Below are 23,756 nucleotides of genomic sequence, written 5' to 3'. Positions count from 1 at the left end.
AATAACAAACAGGAGATAATAAGTGGTCTAGATGGTGTAAGAGCTCTTTACAGAGAAGGATACTTTGAGTGAGATTAATGTCATGATTTGTTTTTTTGGCAATAAACAGGCTTTGTTATCTGCTATTATTAATAAATGCTCTCATTACTGTCACTTAACAGCCAATATAATCAATTAAACATGATACTGTAGAAGACTGGGTTGTCACAACAGGTCAAATGCATCTGTTAATACACTGAATGTGAATGACAACTGACCCTGAACTGAAAGAAAGAGAATATCTATCAAATCATCACAATTGAAAGGATGTGACTGCAAATTCACTCGCCTAAATGATTTCAATCAAACTGAATATCAAAATTGTCAGCTGTCAATCTACTTAATCAAATCCTTTTAGCACTTATTGATGTGTTTGAAAATAAGAAAATCTCTCAGTGCGTCACTGCAAATGATATCATTGTATGAAGCAGGGGTTGTCTATCAAACAGGGATTATCCATTCTGTCTTGAGATTTGACCCAATGTTCGTCTATCAAGATAATGAACTTGTACTCTACGTCATTAAAAGCACATGAGTTGAGCCAAGGGGGAAGATGGATGGTTGATTGGCTGCGTGGATTAGAGGGCAGGGAGTCTGAGACACGGGGGGTGGGGTGGGGGGGTGTCAAAGGAAGCTACGAGGGGCAGATCTCATTTCTGTATGCTTCAGAGACCCCAAGAACCGCAAGGCACTAAGGGCATTACACACACACACACACACACACACACACACACACACACACACACACACACACACACACACACACGTTTCAACATTGAGATTACATATGGAAATGAGTTCCTATTAAAAAGTCATTGAGTTGGTAATGGTTAATATCAGCTGTCAAAGAAGTCAACAGTGGACACACACACACACACACACACACACACACACACACACACACACACACACACACACACACACACACACACACACACACACTCACAAATACATCCATAAAAATGTATGATGACAAATATTCTCACAGACACACAACACACACGACGCTATGGTTAGTTATTAATCAGACATAATAAGGTCTGACTCTTTCTAATTCAAGGCTGTTGACCTAATTTCTATACATGGTGTGTGTATGTGCATGCACTCGCCTGTGTGCTTGTGCAGCCACTAATTTGATAAATAATAATACATCTGGTCAGTATTTATGCAAATGTATTCATGACCCACCAGCAGGCATCCTGTTTGTGTTTGTTAATTCATTTAGCCTGTGTGTGTGTGTGTGTGTGTGTGTGTGTGTGTGTGTGTGTGTGTGTGTGTGTGTGTGTGTGTGTGTGTGTGTGAGAGAGAGAGAGAGAGACATCCGTGTGCATATGGCTATTTGGAATTAATACTGTAGAATGCCGTGACAAACTTTAAATGAACCTTGCTAGATCATTAAGTTAGTGAGTGACCCTATAATGTGCGGTGTGTGTGCATAACTGTATTTGGAAATTTGCACATGTAATTGCATGTTGTGTGTTAATTTAGTCAGTGCCTCTGTAAACATTATCTTATTATGTAAATATTAGTATTTTATGTAAACATATGGGATACTTTCTGCATTAAAGCTTTGGACTAATGACAGGTTGTTTACCGAGTTAACAAGCGGAGGGACAGATAGGCCATACGCATCCTTCCTCTTGCTACCTTCCCTTTCCTTTTCAACTCTTGGTCTTCTCCCACTCCACACTGCAACACCACGTTATCATAGAAACTATGACACCGAGGACTCCGCATCTGTTCAACCCACATCAGACGAGCTCACAGGTCACTCGTAAAGATCTCATTGTCAGTTGGAAAACACTTGGCTTAATGGCCTACACGATGCTTGCATAATTAAATATCTTAAACAGCAAGGATTCACTTATTTAAAAGCAAAATACTTGTAATGCAGGTCAATTATTGATGCGTTGTACATATACATACACAGACACATTAAAGTGTGGAACTTGTTTAGTGCTACATGAGCATATTAAACACAGAGCAAAGATAAATACATACAGCACAGTTCCTCAACAATGGGATAGAGAGGCAGTAGTTAAAGGAGGTGGGAAAGGAGAAGGAAAAAGGAGCAACAAACCAAGAGAGAAAGTGCTGAGAGCTTATAAAAGGTGTTGACACTGGTTGATTTATGTCAGCTGCAAACACTCAAGTCACAATAAATGGGATGTTTGCCACTCTCAGGTACCGACACAGGAACACACCATCACCCTGTCACATGCATCCTTCATAGCAATTTCAGTCCCTAAACGGAACAGAAATGTGTGCTAATTGACGACCTGGTTTAGTGAATGAGGGGCAAGCTTTTTGGGCTGCGTGAGTGCAGGTATGATGTGTTTCATGATGTGATGGATCTCTCTTGGCAGTAAATGCTACTACTGCTGAGATTAAAAGCTAAAGAGCCAAGTATTGTACTACCACAACTCTAAACAATAGGCAAGGGGTTTAACCGGAAAGCGGAGTCCTGCCTGACTGACACACACACACACACACACACACACACACACACACACACACACACACACACACACACACACACACACACACACACACACACACACACACACACACACACACACACACACACACAAACAGAAAAACGCACATGCAGTGGGGGTCGAACGGAATCAGGCATAGGGTTTTCTGCAAAGTGACAGATGTGGCGACAGGCCATCCAGTCAGGCAGAAACACTCAACAGCTTCTTCAGCTGAACACCGGGAGTGACGTTCACTCTCAGGCTATAGAGAGAAACGTGTCAGCACGGTCCCACAACCAAGCAAACAGCAAGATATACAAACACTGATGATCACAAGGAGTTACTATAATGTACAAAACATTTCCAACTAGGGCTGAACGATTTAAAAAATAATAGAAAAGGGGATTGAAATTATTTTGATTGATACTACAATTACGATATGATTTGCGATATCACAGGGAAGGATCCTTTTTACATAATGATCCTTATTTGCATTAAAATAAAACATTCAAACGATTACGGTGCCCATTTTGTAGGGATTCATACCAAAAAAAGATACTTTCTTAGAATATGATGAATGCCAGGACTAGCCAACACTCCAACATTTAATTTAAAATGGTATTTGTACGGACATTCAGCCTTCAATGAATGTTGCACCTGCAGCGATTTAATAAAATTGTTATTAATTGTGCATAAGCAAATTTAGGTTTACTTTTATCGTTTAGCCAGACATTTTCACTTTAGAGAATATTGATCAATTGGTGTTACTATTCCAATATTTGATGAAATAAAAAACACCGTGCCGGACTCACTAAAGCTAAATGTGTAATACCGCAAGAGGGAAGCAGAAAGGAGTAGACAGAGAAATGCATGCTGAAGACATGCCCTCACATGTCCTAACATGTACCAAGCATGTACCTAACCATGAAAGAGTGTGTGTGTGTGTGTGTGTGTGTGTGTGTGTGTGTGTGTGTGTGTGTGTGTGTGTGTGTGTGTGTGTGTGTGTAAGCACGCTTACATGTCAGGCTGACAGGATTCTCTTCCTTGTAGATGGAAACTATTTCCCTTTTTAACTGTGTATATTATGCATATTATATATGACCAAAGAGTGTGTGTCCGTCAACAATGTTAAATGTTCTTCCTACTGAACACCAATCGACTCCTTTCTCTTATTTCTGTTAGACATTCCTTAATTCTCCTCTTTACGTCTTATTTTTTAGATTGCTGTCTTCTCCTGCAGCCATTTACATTCTCTGTTCAGGCTCTGCATATTTTAATTTGATTGTTTCCCTGCTTCGATCCATCTGTTAACTCTCCTATCTGTCAAACATGTCCACCATGTCAATGTAGTATAAAACTAAAAAGAAAGTGCTTTACATTCCTTCTGTTGTACAAGACAATCCATTCCAACCATATGCCATACCCCATGCAGAAAACCAATACGAATTCTAAAATATTAAGAAAAAATGGCCTCCCAAAATATAGCTTTATCCACAGATGAGGATTGACATTGATAATCTAGATTAAAATGCATTATAACAAACAGTAAAACAATAGTTTTTGTGACAGAGAAACAATCAAATGTAATAAGTCAATACATGACAATTTACTCAACTTTCTTTTTTGTCCGTACTGCCTCACATCACACTGGCATTATACAGATTGTTCGGCCATGCACTCACACCATAACTTCCCATTTCACGTCACACCGAAGGTGAGCGTTGTGGTTTGGACCGGCCTTGAAATAGAATCCCGAGGTTATTGTGGTACCGATGGTTATATTGCATGATGTGTACTCATCTACCAAAATACTCTAGATTCTTAATTTTTTTTAACTGGAAATAAAGAGTTCTTAATTTTCACCTTAGGCCTGCTAAAATATAATTATCCTCAAATTAAAAGTATATTCAGGCTGTAGAGTAGCACATGTAGTAACCCTACACCTGTTTGGTGTGGTTGACAATGCCAGCTCCCCACCCACCTACTTCATTTGCATGTTGTGCATGAACATGCCATCCGATAACTCTGCAGACAAAACATACACGAGTATACATGGACTCATTATTTTGATTGCATATTGGATGCAGATCAGATTGTAATGTACGATCCAAATATCAAAGGTCTTCAGAAACAAACTGTACAACTTTAAAACTAGTTACAGTTTGGAAACAATGATACAACTTGAAGCTGCATTAATTAATGTATGTCTCAGCTACAATAATTTATCAACAGATGCAGAATGTAAGATTTACAAAACAGATAAACCTATTGGAGCCAACTGTAGAATAATAAATGCATTGATGAGCAGTGTCCTCTTACAACATTCCCACAATCCCATACGTTTTACTTAGAGGCAGTATATAATGAAGTGTAAAGGCATGAAGCTACTTTCAATAGTTCAGAAGGATAAATATAAAATATGCATGCTATAATGATATGTTGCCATCATTCTGTAATGTTGTCACATTAATATGATCACAAAATGCTAATAAAACACATTGTTTCTGAAGGATGGAGATATATAGACTTTATATACAATATATAAAAACTTTGATTAAGCTACCAATCAATGCTGTGGACAAGTCATTCTGTTTGTTCAGTGTGGTCACCTGACCTTTTTAAAACCAATCATTTCCAAAGCAAAACACATCTCATCTCCCAAGGTTATTGTCTTTATTATTATTGTTGTCATATGTGCACATACCAAGGAGATTAATGTGCATTTGAAAAGTGAATTATTTTCTAGTTGTGTATGAGACAAAAACAATATTTAGATTGCAGTTTCAAGAAACAAGGTTTGTTTGTCAAGGGGCAATGCCAAGTACAACCTGAAGCACAGAGAGAGTTTGAGTTTTAAACAGTTAGAGGGAACATTTACTAGAGGACATGTTCCGTAGTTTCCAGCATTTGCAAAACATTTCTCAGAGTAAGTGTCTGTCTGTGTGTAGTGTGTTTGTGCATCAGCTGTCGCCCCCGTAGCCCCTTCATGTCACCCAACACCAGGGGCTCGTGGCTGTGGCCACGGGTGGTCCACTATGTGAGAACTGGTTCCTGGAGGGGGCGTGAAGAGACCCCCTGATGGTATCAAAATATATACCACAGGGGACAAACACACAAAGGCAACAAGCAAGCATGCACACACAAACACTGTACAGCGCTGCATATTACACCCAAAGCATGCGGGTGTCTTTTTCTAGATATACACGCAGACATTTTTGCAAAATTATGCATGTTTCATAATTTATTTCATTCCTATGGGTTCCCAACACAAGATTGATTAGGATGTTTGAACAGCAAGGGCCATGATTAAAATGCATTTGCAGGGTGTTTCTGAAAATAAAAATAAATGAACGGTCTAGCTTAAGGTCAGTCTGATAAATAATACAAAAAAACAACACAAATAAGTTTGTGGGTGTACAGTTTTTTTTCAAAGTCAGCAGCAATTATTTGGAAATGTGTTGTCTTCTGTATGAGGACAGTGAAATAAAAAAATAGTTCCCTGACCACTGGGTAAATGTTTTTTTTCTGTAAGAGAAAGATAATCTGGTCTTCTTGTTCTGGAGTTAAAGAACTCCCACTGTGGTGTTACTGCTACTAACGTTATGTCTCTGGCAGTAAAGGACGCTTTGTTCAGACCTGGCATTGACGTGCATCTGGGTGATCAAATCACAAGTGGACAGCTTCAAGTACAGGTGTGAATGACAAAAGACGTACTACTACAAATTGAGATTCGATTGCTCGGAGGAGGTGGTATGGGCACGCGGCCAGTTTCTGTAAAAAATTCACAGAAACCATGCGCTTGAAGATCCATCATCACTGAATTGAATGTCATGAAATAGAACCAATAAGAATGGTCAAAGTTGTCAAATTGACATTTAAGTGTGTTGATTGATTCACAACACAAAAAACATTCCACCTTAAAAGTTGCCAATAATTGCACGTTGAATTAAAAGTTGTTTTATCAGTCTATAACTAGCCAACATCTTCATTTGTTCAGCACAGGTAAGAATGTAATATTTAAAAACACCAACTGATTACAAACGACTCACAGGTAATTTGCAGATGGAAATGATGTATGTTTATTTGTATGTAGAGCGGCGGGTAAGTGAGTCCAATCACAAGTGGTCACCTGGGACGCGAGTGGAGACATATTCTATTAACAGGTTTATTTTTGGCAGAAAGTTTTGTAACGTTGCAGTATGCTGCAAACTATTAACCTGAAAGCATTGTATTGAGCATTACCTTCGGGCTATCCTAACACACAACAACCTAACTAAATAAGCTATGACAAATGATGTCTGCCCCACTATAAAAAAATAATGTCTTGGTGTGTTTGACTGCTGGCCAGTCTGAGTAATTAGGTAAAATGAATACATTCATTAATTTATAAATATTTGTTGATGTATTTTAGTGCCTAAAGCCTTTCACAGTGAGACTGACACACACATTGGTGTTAAGTTATTTCTACATATGTGATGCTGTGTGTCTTGAGAAATTAAGTTGGGTTTACATAAGCAAAGATTTTATCTATCTGTGTAAATCTAACAATAAGACAAAGGTAACAAGATCACACAAAAAAAAAGAATTGAGATAGAAGAGACAGGAAGAGGAAGCATGTGAGAAAATGTTAAAGACTAAAAGGAGACCGATAATACAAAAAGGTGATTAAGTTAGAGAGATGTAAGCAGAAAGATGAGAATGTGAGGGAGATGGAATTGATTGAAAAACGAGAGAAGTTCAAAGAAGGGGAAGCCGTAATGACAGCGGGAAAGAGAGCAGGTACAAGTCTGACGGGTAGAATCATCATGGGGAGGGAAGTGATGGAATGGATTCATGCAGAAAGCTGACAAATGCAAAAGCAAAGGTGGGTAAGTCTCATAATGTTGTAGATTGAACAGGACTAAATAAGCTGAATATCTGTTGGACTTCCCATTCCTCGGGGATATCCTCGTGAAAAAAAAAAAAAAAAAAAAGGGAAAAAAAACTTGCTTAATAAGGTTACTACACTTTTTTCAAGACTTAAAATATAGATTAAGCTAAATATATTTTAACAATGTACAACTGTGGCTTCCTTCTCATTCGCTATCAGTCTCGCTCCTCGGGCTTTCATTAGTCACCCTCTTTTGATTCATCCCTCTTTTACATCTAATTAGTCGTGTTGATTACAACATTGATGTGAGGTTCAAGTTAATCACAGGTAGAATAACCAATTAATGTTGATGTGTATGTTAAATAGGTGTGATGTATGCAGTAAAAGATAGGAGGCCAGTACAGAATAAACCAGAACAGAGAAAATTAGTTCAACTTTGGCTTGTGTTGACTATAGGGGTCAAATTGAAATTAATTTCCTTTGAACCAAATATACTACATGTGTTTATAAATAGCACTCAAAAGAGTCAGAGGCATTTGTTTCTGAAAAACATTTCAAAATATATCGACTTGAAGTTTGAACCACTGACCGATCATCAACACATTTTTAAGAAGCTTACATGACTGACTTTAGTGACTGGCTGCATATTTCCCTCAAGAGTTGGTGGAGACCAAAACAGAGCTAAGAAAAACAAGAGAGAGTTCAAATTGGACCTAAATTCATCAGGTGGCCAGAAACACTCCAGATGAATGCTCAGGTTGGTTTGGCCTAATGAGTTATTGGGGTTATAATTTGTTAATATTGTGTTTACAGCTTGCTCTGCTGCCCCCAATGAACCGGCCAAAAGAATCAATACAAAGATGGACGTGTTGAATGTTATTAGATTGGATTGTAATAAATACGGGCCAAGAGGCAGGATTATGTGTACCTGAAATATGTGTCAACGAAACCTATCGGAGAGGCGACAGGAGCATTCAAATGTGGAAGGTTTATTGCCACTCAGGTTATCATACTGTGCTACTAAAATAAGACAATGAATAACCTATTCTTATCATCTGCCTCTTGCTGATCCAAATCAGTCTTTGCAGAAATTCACAGTACACAAACATGCCACATGGCAGAAACTAAATCCTCGCAGGTATCTTAAGGGCATTTCTTTGTGACACTGCCAAAAAAGCTGAAAGGGTTGAAACAAGGGACTGTGTAGATTAAGTGGCCCAATTAATCTCTCCTCCTCCAGCCTCCCAAGCTTCAAGTCTAGACATCAAAGGAGACAAAAACGTGAAGACTTGAGCTTGAGCTTTAGTCATTTAGTTGTTGTGTTTTTCTCCCCTCACACTTGTGTGTGTTCCATGACTCATTGACTTATTGAGTAAGTAGAATTACAGGTTATGAACCAGTCAGGGCAGAGACCAAAGGCTTCCTTGTGTTCCTGGAGGATATGAAAACTTTATGTATCAGAAGTGTTTTTTTAAGATATATCGTTCCAAACGTGAATGTGAAAAGCAATCAAAGAAGCCGTGCAGAAAGACAGAATGGTACAGGATAGGGTGGGTGGTGTACATAGAAAATTATGGTTGCTTAGAATATCACCCCATGACTTGAGGGAAACATAATTATGTCCCTCCCTTTTCACTGAATAGAATGTAACAATATGAAAACTTTTTTTTTTCAACTGGGTTGGCACATAAAAATATATCATAACGGCATTGGAAAATAATTGTGGAAATTGATTCTTTGTGGGGCAATTGTGACCAATATTTGCTTTCCTACAGTAACAAAGAAGATGATAGACATTTGTTTTTGTATCTTTTATGACGTACAAAGACTAACAAGGAGGATGCTGGTATGTAAACAACAGAGCAGTAGTGTGCTTAACAGTTTGGGGAAGGGAACACACATACACAGTGGTGTTTTGGGAGGAAGAAATAAAAGCCAAATGTGAGTCAGAGGACTTGCAGCAGTTAAACATTTTAACAGAAGCCTGCTCTTAGTGTGTGTGAGAGAGAGAGACAGAGAGAGGGAGAGAGAGAGGGGGGGTCTGTGTGTAAAGCCATACTGACAACAAGGCCAGTGAGTCGAGCACATGGTCTGGGTGAGAATCTAAGTGTCCTACTGCCACCTATTGACTGAAGATGGTATTGCTCTCCCCTCCCCCACACAGGGTTGTGGAGCAATAAATACAGTAGTGCACATGGTCTTTTTGTGAGAATAGACTAAAAGAAAGCATGAAAAAGAAGGGGCAGGAAATAAAAATAAAATGGGAAGAAAGGGAAGAAACACGTTTAATGGAGAGAGAAACTTATATTAAGACTCTCTTCCGTCTTTCTTTCAGTACCCAGAAAACAATTTAAAAATCTGTACAGTACATATTCAACTATTGTTATGGGCCATTTTTGTTTTCTGTTCTTCAGCTGTTTTAATTACTCATTAAATATGCCCCATGCTATTAATTCTCCATCATGTATCTGTTGCTTTTGTGTAACACGTCACTGTTCTCCAGGTCACTGAAAGTATGATTTCTACAGTGAGAAAAGACCCCGATACAAAAACATTGAGCTATAATTCCATATATTCCACACAGAAATTTATAGAGCAATTAGATTTGATGTAGTTCTCCCACACTGTAGTAAAGACTGCGTATGGAGTTTGAGATTTAGTATCATGCTATTACATATATACAGTAAATAGTACAGCATAGTAAAATGGTACATTAAAACAGCAGCCCTATATGGTAAAGTATACAGATGTTGTTTCTTAGAGTAATAAACAGCAGTAAACTATGTACACAGCTCGGGATATACTGTGTATTTAGCAGTATAACAGAATAGCGAACATTTAGTAGCACTAAAGGTATATAGAACATGCAGGGGACATACAGCATGGTGTTTATCAAAGGCTTACAATGTATTGTGATATTGTGAAGTGGAGAAGGGAGTGAAGAGAGGTGTGGACACAAGTTCACAGAGGACAGAGCAGATGGTGTCTGCTGGACTTACACAATCACACACACACACACACACACTGGTGACATAATAGCAGCATGCCAGGTGTGCAGTTGGTGGCCTGCAGTCTGGCATTGACTGTGACTGTGTGTGTGTGTGTGTGTGTGTGTGTGTGTGTGTGTGTGTGTGTGTGTGTGTGTGTGTGTGTGTGTGTGTGTGTGTGTGTGTGAGTCAGCGTGTGCGTATCCCGTGCTCTCTTTGTGTGAAATTGGGCCCCCTATTCACTAGTCGCTGCTGCCAGCTTGGCACTAAATCACAGGACAAGGCGGTACACGCGCACAAACACACATGCATGCACACGCACCACCCACCCTCTGTTGCCTTTTTGTCCAGCCTATCGAGAGAATAAAAAGAGGTCAAACAAGACAGAGGCATAGAAGCAAATGAAGGACGACGGCAGTTTAGTTGAACTTTAAGAGGAAGAGACAAAAAAAGTTATTTAATATGGACAGAACAGAGACAAGTGTCTCAGTGTCTGTCGTCCCACCAGTGAGCTGACTCAAACTAAACACACACACACACACACACACACACGCACACACACACACACACACACACACAGCATCATGGCCATGCATAATGAGTTGGTGGAGGTGAGACTGCAGCTGGGATGTCCAGACCTTGCCTCAAGAGTGCTTGATGAAACACTGTGTGTGAGTGTGTGTGTGTGTGAGTGTGTGTGTGTGTGTGTGTGTGTGTGAGTGAGTGTGTGTGTGTGTGAGAGTGTGTGTGTGCATGTGCATCTATCATAAATGCTCGTTTATGACCTGAGTGAGTGCTCAAAGCCAAACGAACAAAATAGCTCTGAAATCAAGGTAGTGACAACAATGACACAACCGATTAAATATTTTAAGACGGGGAGGTACAGAGAAAGACAGAAAGATACAAGCAGACAGGGAGGTGGAGAAGAGCACAAACTGAAGGTTGCTCTACTCTCAATCGAGGCAACCTTGAATGAGAAATATAACCTGTACACAACTGATTTTCAATTTGCAACCTGCCAGGGTAGACATACCACACCACTGACCTGCAGTGGTGTGGTATGTCAACCTACAACAAATACTGCCAGTACACGGAGGACAAATTGTCAGAACGTTTTGCAAGCTTCTTGGATCTTTGGTCTCTATCCTGACATAACATAAATACAATTATAAAAGACGTTTTTGAAAAAGAAGACGCCATATCTACTACCACCAAGTTTCACAGCAAGAAAAGCCCGGGCCGAACTAATAGATACTAGACACAAGAAATCTTTCCTGCCACAAGCCATCACATTCCACAATAACTCCCTCACCTCTGTCTGACAGAGAAAACTTTATTTTCACAGTAATAGGTTTTGTTCATTTATTGTATAGTTTGCTGTATTTATACACTGAATATATCTTCTTTTTGCCACTGAGCCAGCATGCACAACAGAGGGCCACGCCACTGGAACACCCGAACTGAATGGAGTCGTGATTAGTGTCATTAATTACACCTGCGTTTAACAAGTCAAAATGTGTGTTGTGAAAAAGCCCCACAGAGGGTGACCACTGAAGCAATGAATGTAAGTGGATTTTCTCTGGGATTGTGTTATTAGAAATAATAATAATGTGTCATTTGACAAATGCTATGATACACACAAAGTCCAGACTCTTCTCTGTTCTGGTCCTCAGTGGTGGAACGTACTCCCGACCAATGTCAGGACAGCAGAGTCACTTGCCATCTTTTGAAAAAGGCTCAAGACTCAACTGTTCAGACTTCACCTTGACTCTGCATAAAAACAAAGCATATTCTTACCTATAGCACTTTGATCATAGCACTGTTGTTCTTAAGGTATCGTTGCTGAACAGCTACTCAGACGAGGACCTAACACTCGTTTCAAAAAGACAAATGTACTTACTATAAGTCGCTTTGCACAAAAGCGTCTGCTAAATGCTCTAAATGTAAATATACACACACAAATTACAAAAAAAACTGTATTCATTCGATTTTGACAGAGAAAAATAGTTTAGTATTAAAGATCAACTCAAGATCGGTCCACATCTCCCTGCTGAACTACAAGATTTTTACCAAAGAAGTCTGAGACCAAAGACTCACAGTGTTCAATAAGTTGATAAAGAATTAAACACCATGAGCGCAGAAGTACCAAGAAGCTCCTCGCATTCTGTTGGAAAGGCCTACTTGTTACACAGAATCCTGCTGCCAGCACAGCCTGTCTTCTGTACAGACCATTTATTTGGATGTTTAACAAAACTATACGAGTTGCATTGGAGGCTTCCTGCAAACTCATTTGTAGTTCGGGTTGTACAAGTGGAAAGAAAACCCTTAATGGTTTACAGAGAATTGTATTTGTGTAATGCTCAATGCATGGAACTGCACAGCGATAGCTAAATGAATTAAGTCAAGTAACAAAATACTTGTTATCAGTTCTTGCTGCTTCGCTAGCGGTCACATATGCTCGAACTGTGGTGACTGAAGTCTGTTTCGAGTTTATTGGCTCCACAAAAGCCTAGATTCTGAGAAACTGTTGCTGGAGTCTGAAGCATTTCTCAGAGCAGGAGAGCACACATGGAGAAACTTCTGTCTGTGTGAAAAATATCAGCAACTTATCGGCCTGGAGGAGATTCAGAAAATCCATTTTTAGCTTCTCCACGAGAGCTTTCCCAGAGGATAATGAATTTGACTGCTTCCACACACAGGAAATGTGTGTTAGCGCTTGCATGCTCAGCAGTTTTCCACATGGCCTTTCCAATAGACAGCACTTTGATGGCGGTGACTCAACTATGATCAATGTGCTCCTATCAATACTCCAACCCTCTGCTTGTCTGCCTCTGTGTCTCCATTTCAACTCTTGCTCACCGCTCAATCAATGAACCAAATAAACTTGATTTAATTGGCTTACCTTGACTTATTTTACTTGAAAATGTGTACAATTCACATTAACCCTTGTGCAAACATTTCATATGTAGAAAAAAAACAATAATGTAACAACTACTGAAAATCTGAAAATCTGTGAAATTACACACGGCATTGCCTTTTCTCTGTTGCTGTGAGGACTGACTGTCCTCAGAGGGTTGATTTACCTTTCTACTCATCATGATCTTACTTGGAATTAAAATGTAGCCACTAAGCTTTCAGTTGAACACCCCACCTGGAGGAACCACTGACCCACTGAGGATAAGTCTTGGCAAATTCTGGCAGCCTTGACCGCCCCTGTGTCACATAGCGGCAGCAGCAGAGGTAAACAGGAGCTGACGCCTGACACAGATGTTGTAGCTAGCCAACAAGCTAGTCCACATATCTGTCCGTCTATCTGTGGCTATCTGTCATATGTCATCGACTTGGTGCCAGACAACTAAGCAGTGTCATTTCTGCTAATATCTGTATTTGACACTGATTCCATCACTCATGTGGAAATGAGAGGGGGGAAAAACAGATCATATATGTGAATAGTCAATTTGCCTGAAGTGTATGATGCTCTAATAAAAAAAAAGACTGAAAGAATTTGTCATAAATCAATTGATTATATTGTCAGTTTCATGTGCAACAAAAACATACATTTGCATAAGGGAGAAAAGCACCGCCAAGGTCTAGAAAATAAGCTGATGATACTAGGTTTCTGTTGTGTGTTGCCATTATGCCAACGCTCGCTAAAGCCCCAAATTCAAGCTGCGCCGTGATCGCTAAGACCCATGTTGCACACTAATGTAGTATGCCATGTGGTATTGATAGCAGCGGGTCTGTATCTAGATGGGGACATTTCAAAAACACCCTACTGACAGTTTAAAATGACAAGGCGACAGCCACAGTGGGGGCTGGAGGACCACAACAAAAATACACGGCCCTGGCACCTTGCTCTGTCTGACTGGCTCTATGTCTCCTGTCACATTCCCACAGGTTAAAGTCATTTTAAAGATGATTTGAATGATGCCCTGAATAGACCATTTCTAATCAAAAATAAAATAAAATATATTTTTAAATAAATATATTTTTGCATCAATGGGCAGTACAGAAACCAACTATAATAATAAAAAAAATATATATTTATTATATTTGAGCCTGGTAAAGCAGTAATAACCATCAGAAACATGCCATGTCAAGCATGTAGGCCTACAGTGTACACTGTGCTTGTATTGGAACTAAATATTCATCCCCAGACAGACACACACCCACGCTTAATTATAGGCTTGGTCACACATCATCACATGACTAGTGACGGCAGCATTTGGTAGAATTTATTTTAGATACTGTTATGCTCATGATTTCAAATCACCGCTCTCCTGTGAGGAGTATTTTGGTCCAAAACTGTGTGAGGTCTGCTGTTGCCCTACAGGTTTTTGCAGCCTGTCCATTGCAGCAGATGGACCTCGTTGACGGGAGACAGGCCTCATATCACAGATCCAACCCTGTCAGTTCAGCTAATGCACTGACAAAGGGACTGTTTTTTTCTTTTCTTTTTTGGGTGGGGTGGGGTGTGGGGGGGGGGTGGGGTGTGGGGGGGGGGGGGGGGGGGGGGGGTTAACACACAAAGTCAAATAAGACCCCGGTCTGTGTTCACCCAGAGCTCCACAATGGCTGATGAAATTGTTGACAACAGCGCTGCTGGGTCAAGTTCAGCGTTGCGATACTCATTTTTTTGTATCGATTATTTTCTGAGTACCCATTTTATTGACAAGTAAAGACCCACGAGGAGCTTAATTGATACCAAACTGCCGATTATGTTCTGTCACTGCATCTATGCAGAATCATTCACCAGATCATGATACATCTTAGAATAGAGACATTTCCACATGTCTACAGTTTGGTACAAACACGCAAGTCCAATACTTTGGCTCCTGGTTGCCACTAATGCTGCAATCCACAAATGGACAGAGAGACGAAAGGAGGACAGAGGACAACGGCAAGGGAGTGAGGAATTAAAGGGCCATGAGAAAACGACAGGAGAGCAACAGAAGACATGAAAGACAGACGGGGCATGAAGGCAGAGTTTAGAGGACCAGAGGAAAGTGAGGAGGAGAATAATCTTTGGTTTGTTTGTGGATGGATAGAGGTTGTTTACCTACTGTACTTACCTCATGGAGATGATGCTCTTCCATCTCCGGAATTGCTCACCCAGCGGAATACGGTTAAATATTTCTCTACTTTTTAAAGATAAACACTTCTTCACACACAGACCAACCCACACTCAATCACTGTTTCTCAGCATGACTGTCACACACACAACTATGCGTAAGAACCCACACACTCCCCACCCATACACACCCACCACCTTGTCATTTCCTATGACATCCCTAGCCTCCATTACCTGCATACATTAACAAACCTCTCGGATGTTAAAAATTATACATTCATACATTTGAATAATTCAGATTATTTTAAAAGCTGTGCACTCACTCCCTTTTTTTCCAGATGGAAAGTGAGCTATTTACCTCAAATCGCATTTGAATAAATCTCATAAATCCTTTCAAAGTTCCATGGGATAAACCAATCAAATATCCACCCCCCCACCCCACGCTGGCTGACTAGCCAATCAAAATTAGCATTCATACTTGCAGCCTTTTTTATTCAAAAGACATCAAATAGCAAATCAAATTGCAGGACTTATTTGTGAGGCTCAATTTGCTTTGAGATAAGAAGAAGGTGGCTAATAGAGAAAAGGGGGCATTACCGCAGCAATATAATGTTAATCCAAACCTGACAAAAATAGTTGATGGGGTAAATAGCTGGTCGATGACGATTTGTTCAACAAATATAATATATGTCACGGACAAAATTATTATGCGTTTGAGAATACAAATACATGGTCAAAACAAATCACTAAACTAGGTTGGAGAACTGAGTAAACTAGAAAGAAGCTTGGAAAAGTGGTTCTGTATAAACAGATAAAACTGAACAGCAAGAAAAAGTTTTTAAAGATTCAAGTATACTTGGGTTGGCCTGAATCCACCAGAGAGCAGTGGATAGTGAAACCTCATCTCACTTCTCTCTCAATACCCATCTGTGTCACTGTTTTATTCCAACTGTCTGTAAATCATGACATGCGGTAGCCTCCAGCTTCCTTTTTCCCTGTTTTGAAAACAACAACTAACCGTCTCTGACACTCATGTTTCCTGTGTTTTAACGGATTACACACGCACACACACACACACCCTTTATATCTGATCTCCAGACTCAAGTTCCCACTATGTGTTCCAGAAATACGGGTAACCGATGCCAAGTCTACAAGGAGTTATACGAGTACATGTTGGTTTTGTGACTAATGTCTAATGTCATGTATTTTTGCATTCATTTATGTAATGAATATTGTCTAGGTTGCCATGGAGGCTGAAGCTGAATTTTACAATGGGTATGTATTTATGACCATTTACAAAAAAAGGCAGCACCTAAATGTTGACATTACAGGGCAATAATACATGTGTAACTGTCTGATAACAGTATGACCTGCAACAAGTGCAGAGGGCAGATGCATCTTCACCCTGCATACCACCACTAAGTGCACACACACACACACACACACACACACACGCAAAAGGTTGAAGCAGCTGGTGAGTTTGCCCTTGACCGCCCACCCCCAGGCCCTGCAGTGGCATGGATGCAGCTGTTTTAAAGAGTTCTGGATGGGATTTAGAAAGCCATGTCCTTGTCAAGGGTATGTTCTTGTTTTTCATTACCAAGATATAAACAGAGTCTGTGTTCAGACGACAGTAGCACTGCTTCAAAAAACAAAAACAAAAAAACAAGTTAATGAGACCACTAGGTTTGGAGGACTGCATTGCCAATAACTCCTTCACTGTGATTATTGTGTCTATGACGACAATAAAAATAATGTCAACATAATTCTTTACATTGCAGCTGCAATCCTGCCTCAAAAGGATTTAAATGGTTGTGGAGAATCTTCACATATGTTGCAACCCAACACTAAACTTCCGCGTTGAAATTGAGTTTTTTTTTTATTGGACACAAAAAAATGGCAACAAACAGTAACAACACAGTGACCACAGTGACATTTAAATCATTAATAACTGTGTCAGTTGTGTTATTGTGACAGCATGAATCTCTAGATTGCTTGCTGCCTCAAAGCCTTCAAAAGTTCACAAACCAAACAAGCTCCACCTTTAGCGACTGCAACACTAAAGTGATTAAAGCATGTGTGAGAGATGATGAGATGATGTACTCACCCTGGAAAGACTGCTTGGCTCTCTCCACTAGCTCCTCGATGGGATAGCTGGCCAGGTCTCCTCTGGCATGCTTAGTCTTACAGTAGGTGCATGCATTCAGACACCTAGACACAGAAACAGACATGTAGGGAGGGATGATGAGAAAAAAACAGTCAGGGATGGATACAGAGAGCACTATACTAAACGTATTGTATATACTATATAAATTGAGCACAGAAAATGTACTATATGTCTGCCAAGGCATTCAAACAGGCCAATATGTACAAATATTGTGAACATGTGGCTACAACTGGCGAGATATACACAAGTGAAAAGCTAATTTAACTTTTGTTATTCATAATATGTTTACTTCTTGCACTGCACTTGTCTGGCGATTAACTGAACAACATGATTATTTATTTGCTTTTGATTATCTAAAGTGTAAATAATTTATAATATATAATAAAAAAAAAAACACATTCTCACTGAACTGAAGAGTGGAAATAAGAGAGACTGGGGAGAACATAGTGAGTGCACAGATGGATAGAATAAACTTTTATTGCTTTTTTTTTGATGACATCTATTCATGCACACAATCCCAATAGAGCAGACACTGGAGAAGAAAGCAGGGAGTCAAAACTGTCCTTTCTCTCCTAAACTGTTTATAAGGACTCCAGCTAGCTCCAAAATAACCGTGGACAGCTGTCTCCCAGACCGAGGCGAGCAGTGGAAAGATTAGACTGAATACATTGTTTTGTTTTACAGAAAGTAGAGAAGCTTAATTCAAATTGACCGTGAAAGGGGAGGCAGAACGACCATGAAGCAGAAAAAAATTAAAATAGAAAAAAAAAAACATTAGAAATACTGCCTTATACCAGATCCAGAAGCATGGCATGTTATAAACTCTAGGGGAGTCTTTGTTCAAGATGAAGGGGGCTTTTATTCAAACGTCTGTAAATCACTACAGAAAAGAAGAAGGCGGGACACTGTTCATAGGGCTTTTAGTATTTACTCCATTAGGGTTTCATTTCTGACCCCTAATTTGTCATACTGGGTTAAAAGTATACACTATTGTTACCAAAGTGTTGACGTAAATGTCTGGCAACGACTGTAGTTTGTTATATATAATATATATTCCTTTAAGTAAAATACAGCATGTCAAGTGGTGTTTACACTAAAAGCAACAAAACTTACCATACTGTGACTAATATTGGACCACATTCCAACTTCTCAAGACAAACAACATGATCATCTATTAACACAGCACCATTAAGGCACGCTTTTGACACAGATTAAAGATCAAAAGCCCCAGTTTCTCTTAAATAAAAGTGTGACAATGTTCACATTTGTGTTTTGTGGGATTTATACACTCAAGTGCAATGACTAAAATGTCTAACTAATGGTTAATAACCGTTAAATGTTGTGATGCAAGGCAACTATGAGACTATGAAATCAGACAATTGTAGATAACAGGCCTAAACCCTTTATCTGTCCCTGACAGATTCATGGAGACATAACGGGGCTTCCCAAGAAGCTCGGCACAAACAGACCAACAACACAGAACTCTAGTGTTGACTCGGGTAATGTTGTAATGGAGAGACCATCAGTGTATCCTATTTTCTCATAAGCTTCCAGTACACATTAAATTAAGTCTTGAAGATGCTATGAGAAGAAGGCGAGACACTACAGAGTTGAGACAGACGATCTGGTTTGCAGGTAATGTTATGAAGTCCGTTTTAGGATAATAGTGTTAAAGGTTGAGTAGGTAATTCGATTCAGAAACCCTTTCTGTTGTGTTACTTGACATCCTCTTAACATACCGATGTTGAATGAATACATTAAATGCTCCGATATAAACTTTTTTTTTTAAATGTCATCTGTGGTCCTGGCAGGACTGAAAAAACTAGGGCCGGAGAAAATAATTGGACGACCTGCCTGTCTGTCAATACTTACTTCCTGATTGCGTGCAGTCTGCCGATCACGAGTACTCGTTTTCGTTCTGGGGGAGCGGCTTTGAACAGCAGTCTGAATGAAGGGGTGGGATTTTTTCGGTTTGGCAATGCGTTCAAAGTCAAAATCTCTGTGGTTTTTCCAAATGAACAACTCAACCTTTAAAGTTCTATTTAAAATGCATCGCTCAGAAAGGTTAGTTGGGGCTACTCTTCTTGTAACGCTTCACATTCAGTTACACGATCACATTCAGGGTGATGCTTAGTTTTACCACAGTCTGCTCCTGAGCAGAGGATCCATTCGTCACTGCATTTACTGGACTGTGAAAGACCGACAAACTTCAAGTGCCCACCGAAACACCTGCAGTATCTTTACAATCATTTTGAAAAGCAAACAACAATGCCGGGGACATTTTTGTAATGCCACCAAAGATAAAAGAGATAAACAAAAGACAATATAGGTATCTATCCATATACCCATCCATATCACCCTCTCAGGGTATTACTTATCGGAGTTGAGGGCACTAAGGATGGCAGCTAGGTCACAGGACCAAGCTGTGGAGAAAACACAGACAGATGGGGCCCTGCATGTGCCCCCCCCTCCACACACACACACACACACACACACACACACACACACACACACACACACACACACACACACACACACACACACACACACACACACACACACACCACCAGGGGGTCCATCCATCTTAATGTGATCAGGCCCAGCTGAGTGGATCACACCAACATTAATCTCAAGAGACAGTCAGTGGCCTGCTTGTGTGTGTGTGTGTGTGTGTGTGTGTGTGCATGTTTGCATCAATTATGTGTATGTGTGTGAGTGTGCTGCTGCTGAACATTTGTCCAGTATCACAACAACGTATTAGCAGTTTCGACCTCACCATCAGCCTAAACAAACTGAGACAACTAGTCAGCACTGTTAGACTGACAGTGACTGAAGGAGAGGAGTGGTGTCACTATCTCTGACTCACACACGCACGCACGTACACACACACACACACACACACACACACACACACACACACACACACACACACACACACACGCACACGCACGCTCTTGCTCGCTGTGTATTGTTGCAAGGTGTGCTGGGTTAGAGTTACTTAAATTCTGAAGTGCTTTACGATCCGTCTTCCTGACGACAAGACGAGAAAGATCAGCGATTGTCATTCAATCAAAGTTTATTCCACCCAGCAACAAGGAATAAGTTAAAAGATTTGCCAAAATTACACAGTGATTTTTACATTTTGTTTCAGGCATGGAAATTAAGCAGTTTAGTACAAAAACAGTCAACACCATCTGTAGTGTAAAAGATATATATATATATATATATATATATATATATATATATATAGATTATATAGAATTATAACAAAATAGTTCTCCTTATCAAGCCTCCATCCTTTCCTTCCTTTGTTTCTGTTCTCTTCGCCTTCTGTTTGGTCCCAGTTAATTAAACCACAGAGGTAGCAGTAGTACCTGACAACAGTGTAGTTCATCAATGTGTTACAATGAGAGAGGCCACCTCCCCAGTGTGTGTGTCTGCGCGTGCGTGCATGTGTGTATAAGAGTGAGAGACTATTGTGTGGTTGCATCCTTGAAAAGGTAACAAAGAAAGGAAAGCCCTGAGGTTCCTCTATACATTTGTAAACCTCCCTTGTGCAACATCAGACAGACCCGGAGATAGTTTGGCAAGTAAAGGTTTTGTCAATGATAAGCATTTAGGCTCTCCACATTAATTAGAAAACTGCTCAATGCATAAACAATTTGGGCCATGTGTGCGTTTACGCAAAAATGTGTGTATGTTCAAGGGGTTTTGTATTGTGCAGGCTTAAAGATGTAATTATGAAAACAAAGCTGAAAATGTGAGGGAAAATCTGAGCACTTTGAAAATTGTAAAGTACGATTATTCAACGCACTTATCGTTGAGACTGGGAGTGGGGTGAGGTGGGTGCAAACAAAGTCTTAAAACTGCTATTGAATGAAACAAAGCCTCAAGCCTGTACGTTTACTGTTTGTGTCATCTCAAAGTCAAAGTGGAGGTTGCAAAATGATGTGAAGTCAAGGAACAAAGAATGCTGAGACAATGGAGTTAAGAAATTAGGAGCAATGAATGGAGGATTATTAGTTATTCAGAGAAAGGTTGGCAGCTAAACCTTACCCTAAATATACCCTTGATACACACCAATAAATGGTTGCATTCAAGTTGCATAGGAGCTTTGCATGCTCACCAATGAGCTTGTGTAACTTTATAAACACAATATGCCTCATCTCTTAGGGGCTCTAATTTTAAACCACAATCAGGATTTGGGATGAAATTGTGTGTATCGCTCATTGTGGAGCTTGGCTTTCTTTGTGTTATGTAAAGAAATACCATTACTACACCCATTACAGAAAAACAGAAAAGAAATGTAACTTTGTGAGAAACCAGAGAAAAGATGCATGATGTGTTGAAGAAATAATATCAATATATCTGCCTTGTGTCGATGTAATTAGATGAGAATATGAATTGTGGGGATATGGGACATCGTCATGTATATACCTGTGAGCATGCCAGAGTGTCATGCCATAACCTGATGGATGACACAACATTCCCAAATTGGGCAAATGAAAGATGTTATATAATCTGAAGTAAAACCCACTGATTTGGTTTTAATAATAAAAAACAACACCACCAACACAATGACTGGCTGCACAACACTGAAGATGAATCAAACAGAATATGTTATGAGGGTTTTTGAGTTTCAATATATTTATGAGAGATGGCACATTGACTACAGAGAAGCCGATTCCCACTACAAAACAAAGGGTTTTACGTGATCATCTGAAGACTTTTAGTCAAGAATTTAAGTTGAGAAATGGTTCGACTGTTGTTGAGTTGGGTTCTGTCCTTCCAACAAGCAGCTCTGGTAAGACTGAGAAATAGCTAAACACACGATTCCTATCACCATTATCTCAAATAATATTGTTTTTGTATTATTGCGAGTGGTGGAAATGTGCGTGCTTCTTTTCTTTTCATCTGTGAAGAGACCAGTGTGTGTATGAGTGCGTGTCTTGGCGCAGCTGGGGCCGGTTCTTCCCAGCGTTCAATCCAGTTTGTGTGACCTCTTGAATTCTGTTATTTAGTCGCGTTCCCAGAGCTGCACACTGAAACAGCTTTGTCTCTCTGCGTGTTTTTTTTATATAAAAATGTGTCACATGCTGACCTTAGATACAGCACGTGTATGTGTGTGGAACCACAAGCCCATGTCTACATAGGAACTGTGAGTGTTTTCCCAACTTCTTGTTTTGTCTATAGACAGACCTCGAGACAGTTTGTACTAGATCACTCAGCCCATTGTTACTGCATAAGAATGGTGCGATGTTTGTTTATTGTGAACCACTAGACATGCTGATAAAAGTGGTGCAGGAGCTGTTTTTAAGTTAGACTTGCAGGCTAACTGATTCACTGCTTAGCCAGCTGATTATCTATCTAATTGCTGCCTGCATGCCTTTTCTGTCCACTTTACTCTGAAATCGTTGCCTTCAACCTGCTTGACTGACACACTGACTTTACTGACGCACTCACCAATTACTGATTCACTGACAGACAACTGAAGTCACCGCAAGACTGAGTGACGCATGCAACTGAATAAACCACGCCTTTGACTTGTGACTGACTGGAGCACTGGCCAAGTAGGTGGAAAGGGTATCTGCAGGTATTAAATACATTAATTTAAGGGTTAATGAGGTCTAGGGTTAATAGGTTTGTTGGGTACTATATCATTGACTGAGTACCTCTTCACAGGGTTGATCGAATACATGGCTCTACACATAATAAGCGCAGTGGCAAGGTGTCACATAGGTCTGACTAGCATGTGCCAGAGAGCAGTACGTGCCACTGCCAAGAATGTAGTATGATATTCACAGTGGCATCACCGTACAGTAAGCTGTCATCTCATTGGTTGCACACTGCAAAGCCAGCAGCTGCTAGCACTTTGGCTAGCCATGACAACTGAGCAGCAGAGCCACCAGGGGCAGCACTACTACAATGTTCTCTTTTTTCCTTTCTTTATTATTAAATTAATTAATTAAATTATTGCTTATAATGATGATGTTGCCTTATTGACTGAAGCATAGTGAAGATGGCTGCAGTTGGGCCTCGCAGAACATCATAACGGGAAAAAATGACGGCTGATAATCGTGACATTATTCAAGTATGGCTGGGCGATATGACCTATAAATAATATTGCAATATTTAAGGTAAAATC

The 23,756-nt window shown here is 39.9% G+C and overlaps 1 protein-coding gene across 1 annotated transcript in view; it reads right to left on the bottom strand.

The window, feature by feature from the left end:
* Positions 1–23,756, bottom strand: part of cdkal1 (CDK5 regulatory subunit associated protein 1-like 1) — a 216,951-nt gene that overhangs the window by 102,551 nt on the left and 90,644 nt on the right. Inside the window, exon 8 of the mRNA XM_084026002.1 lies at positions 17,552–17,655. Coding sequence (XP_083882128.1) covers positions 17,552–17,655 — 104 coding nt within the window. The remainder of the gene's footprint in view (positions 1–17,551; positions 17,656–23,756) is intronic.

Source organism: Eutrigla gurnardus (genome assembly GCF_963514095.1).
Source record: "Eutrigla gurnardus genome assembly, chromosome: 14".
Taxonomy (NCBI): domain Eukaryota; kingdom Metazoa; phylum Chordata; class Actinopteri; order Perciformes; family Triglidae; genus Eutrigla; species Eutrigla gurnardus.
Note: the sequence above shows the minus strand (reverse complement) of the source record. Positions and strands in the feature narration are given on the sequence as shown.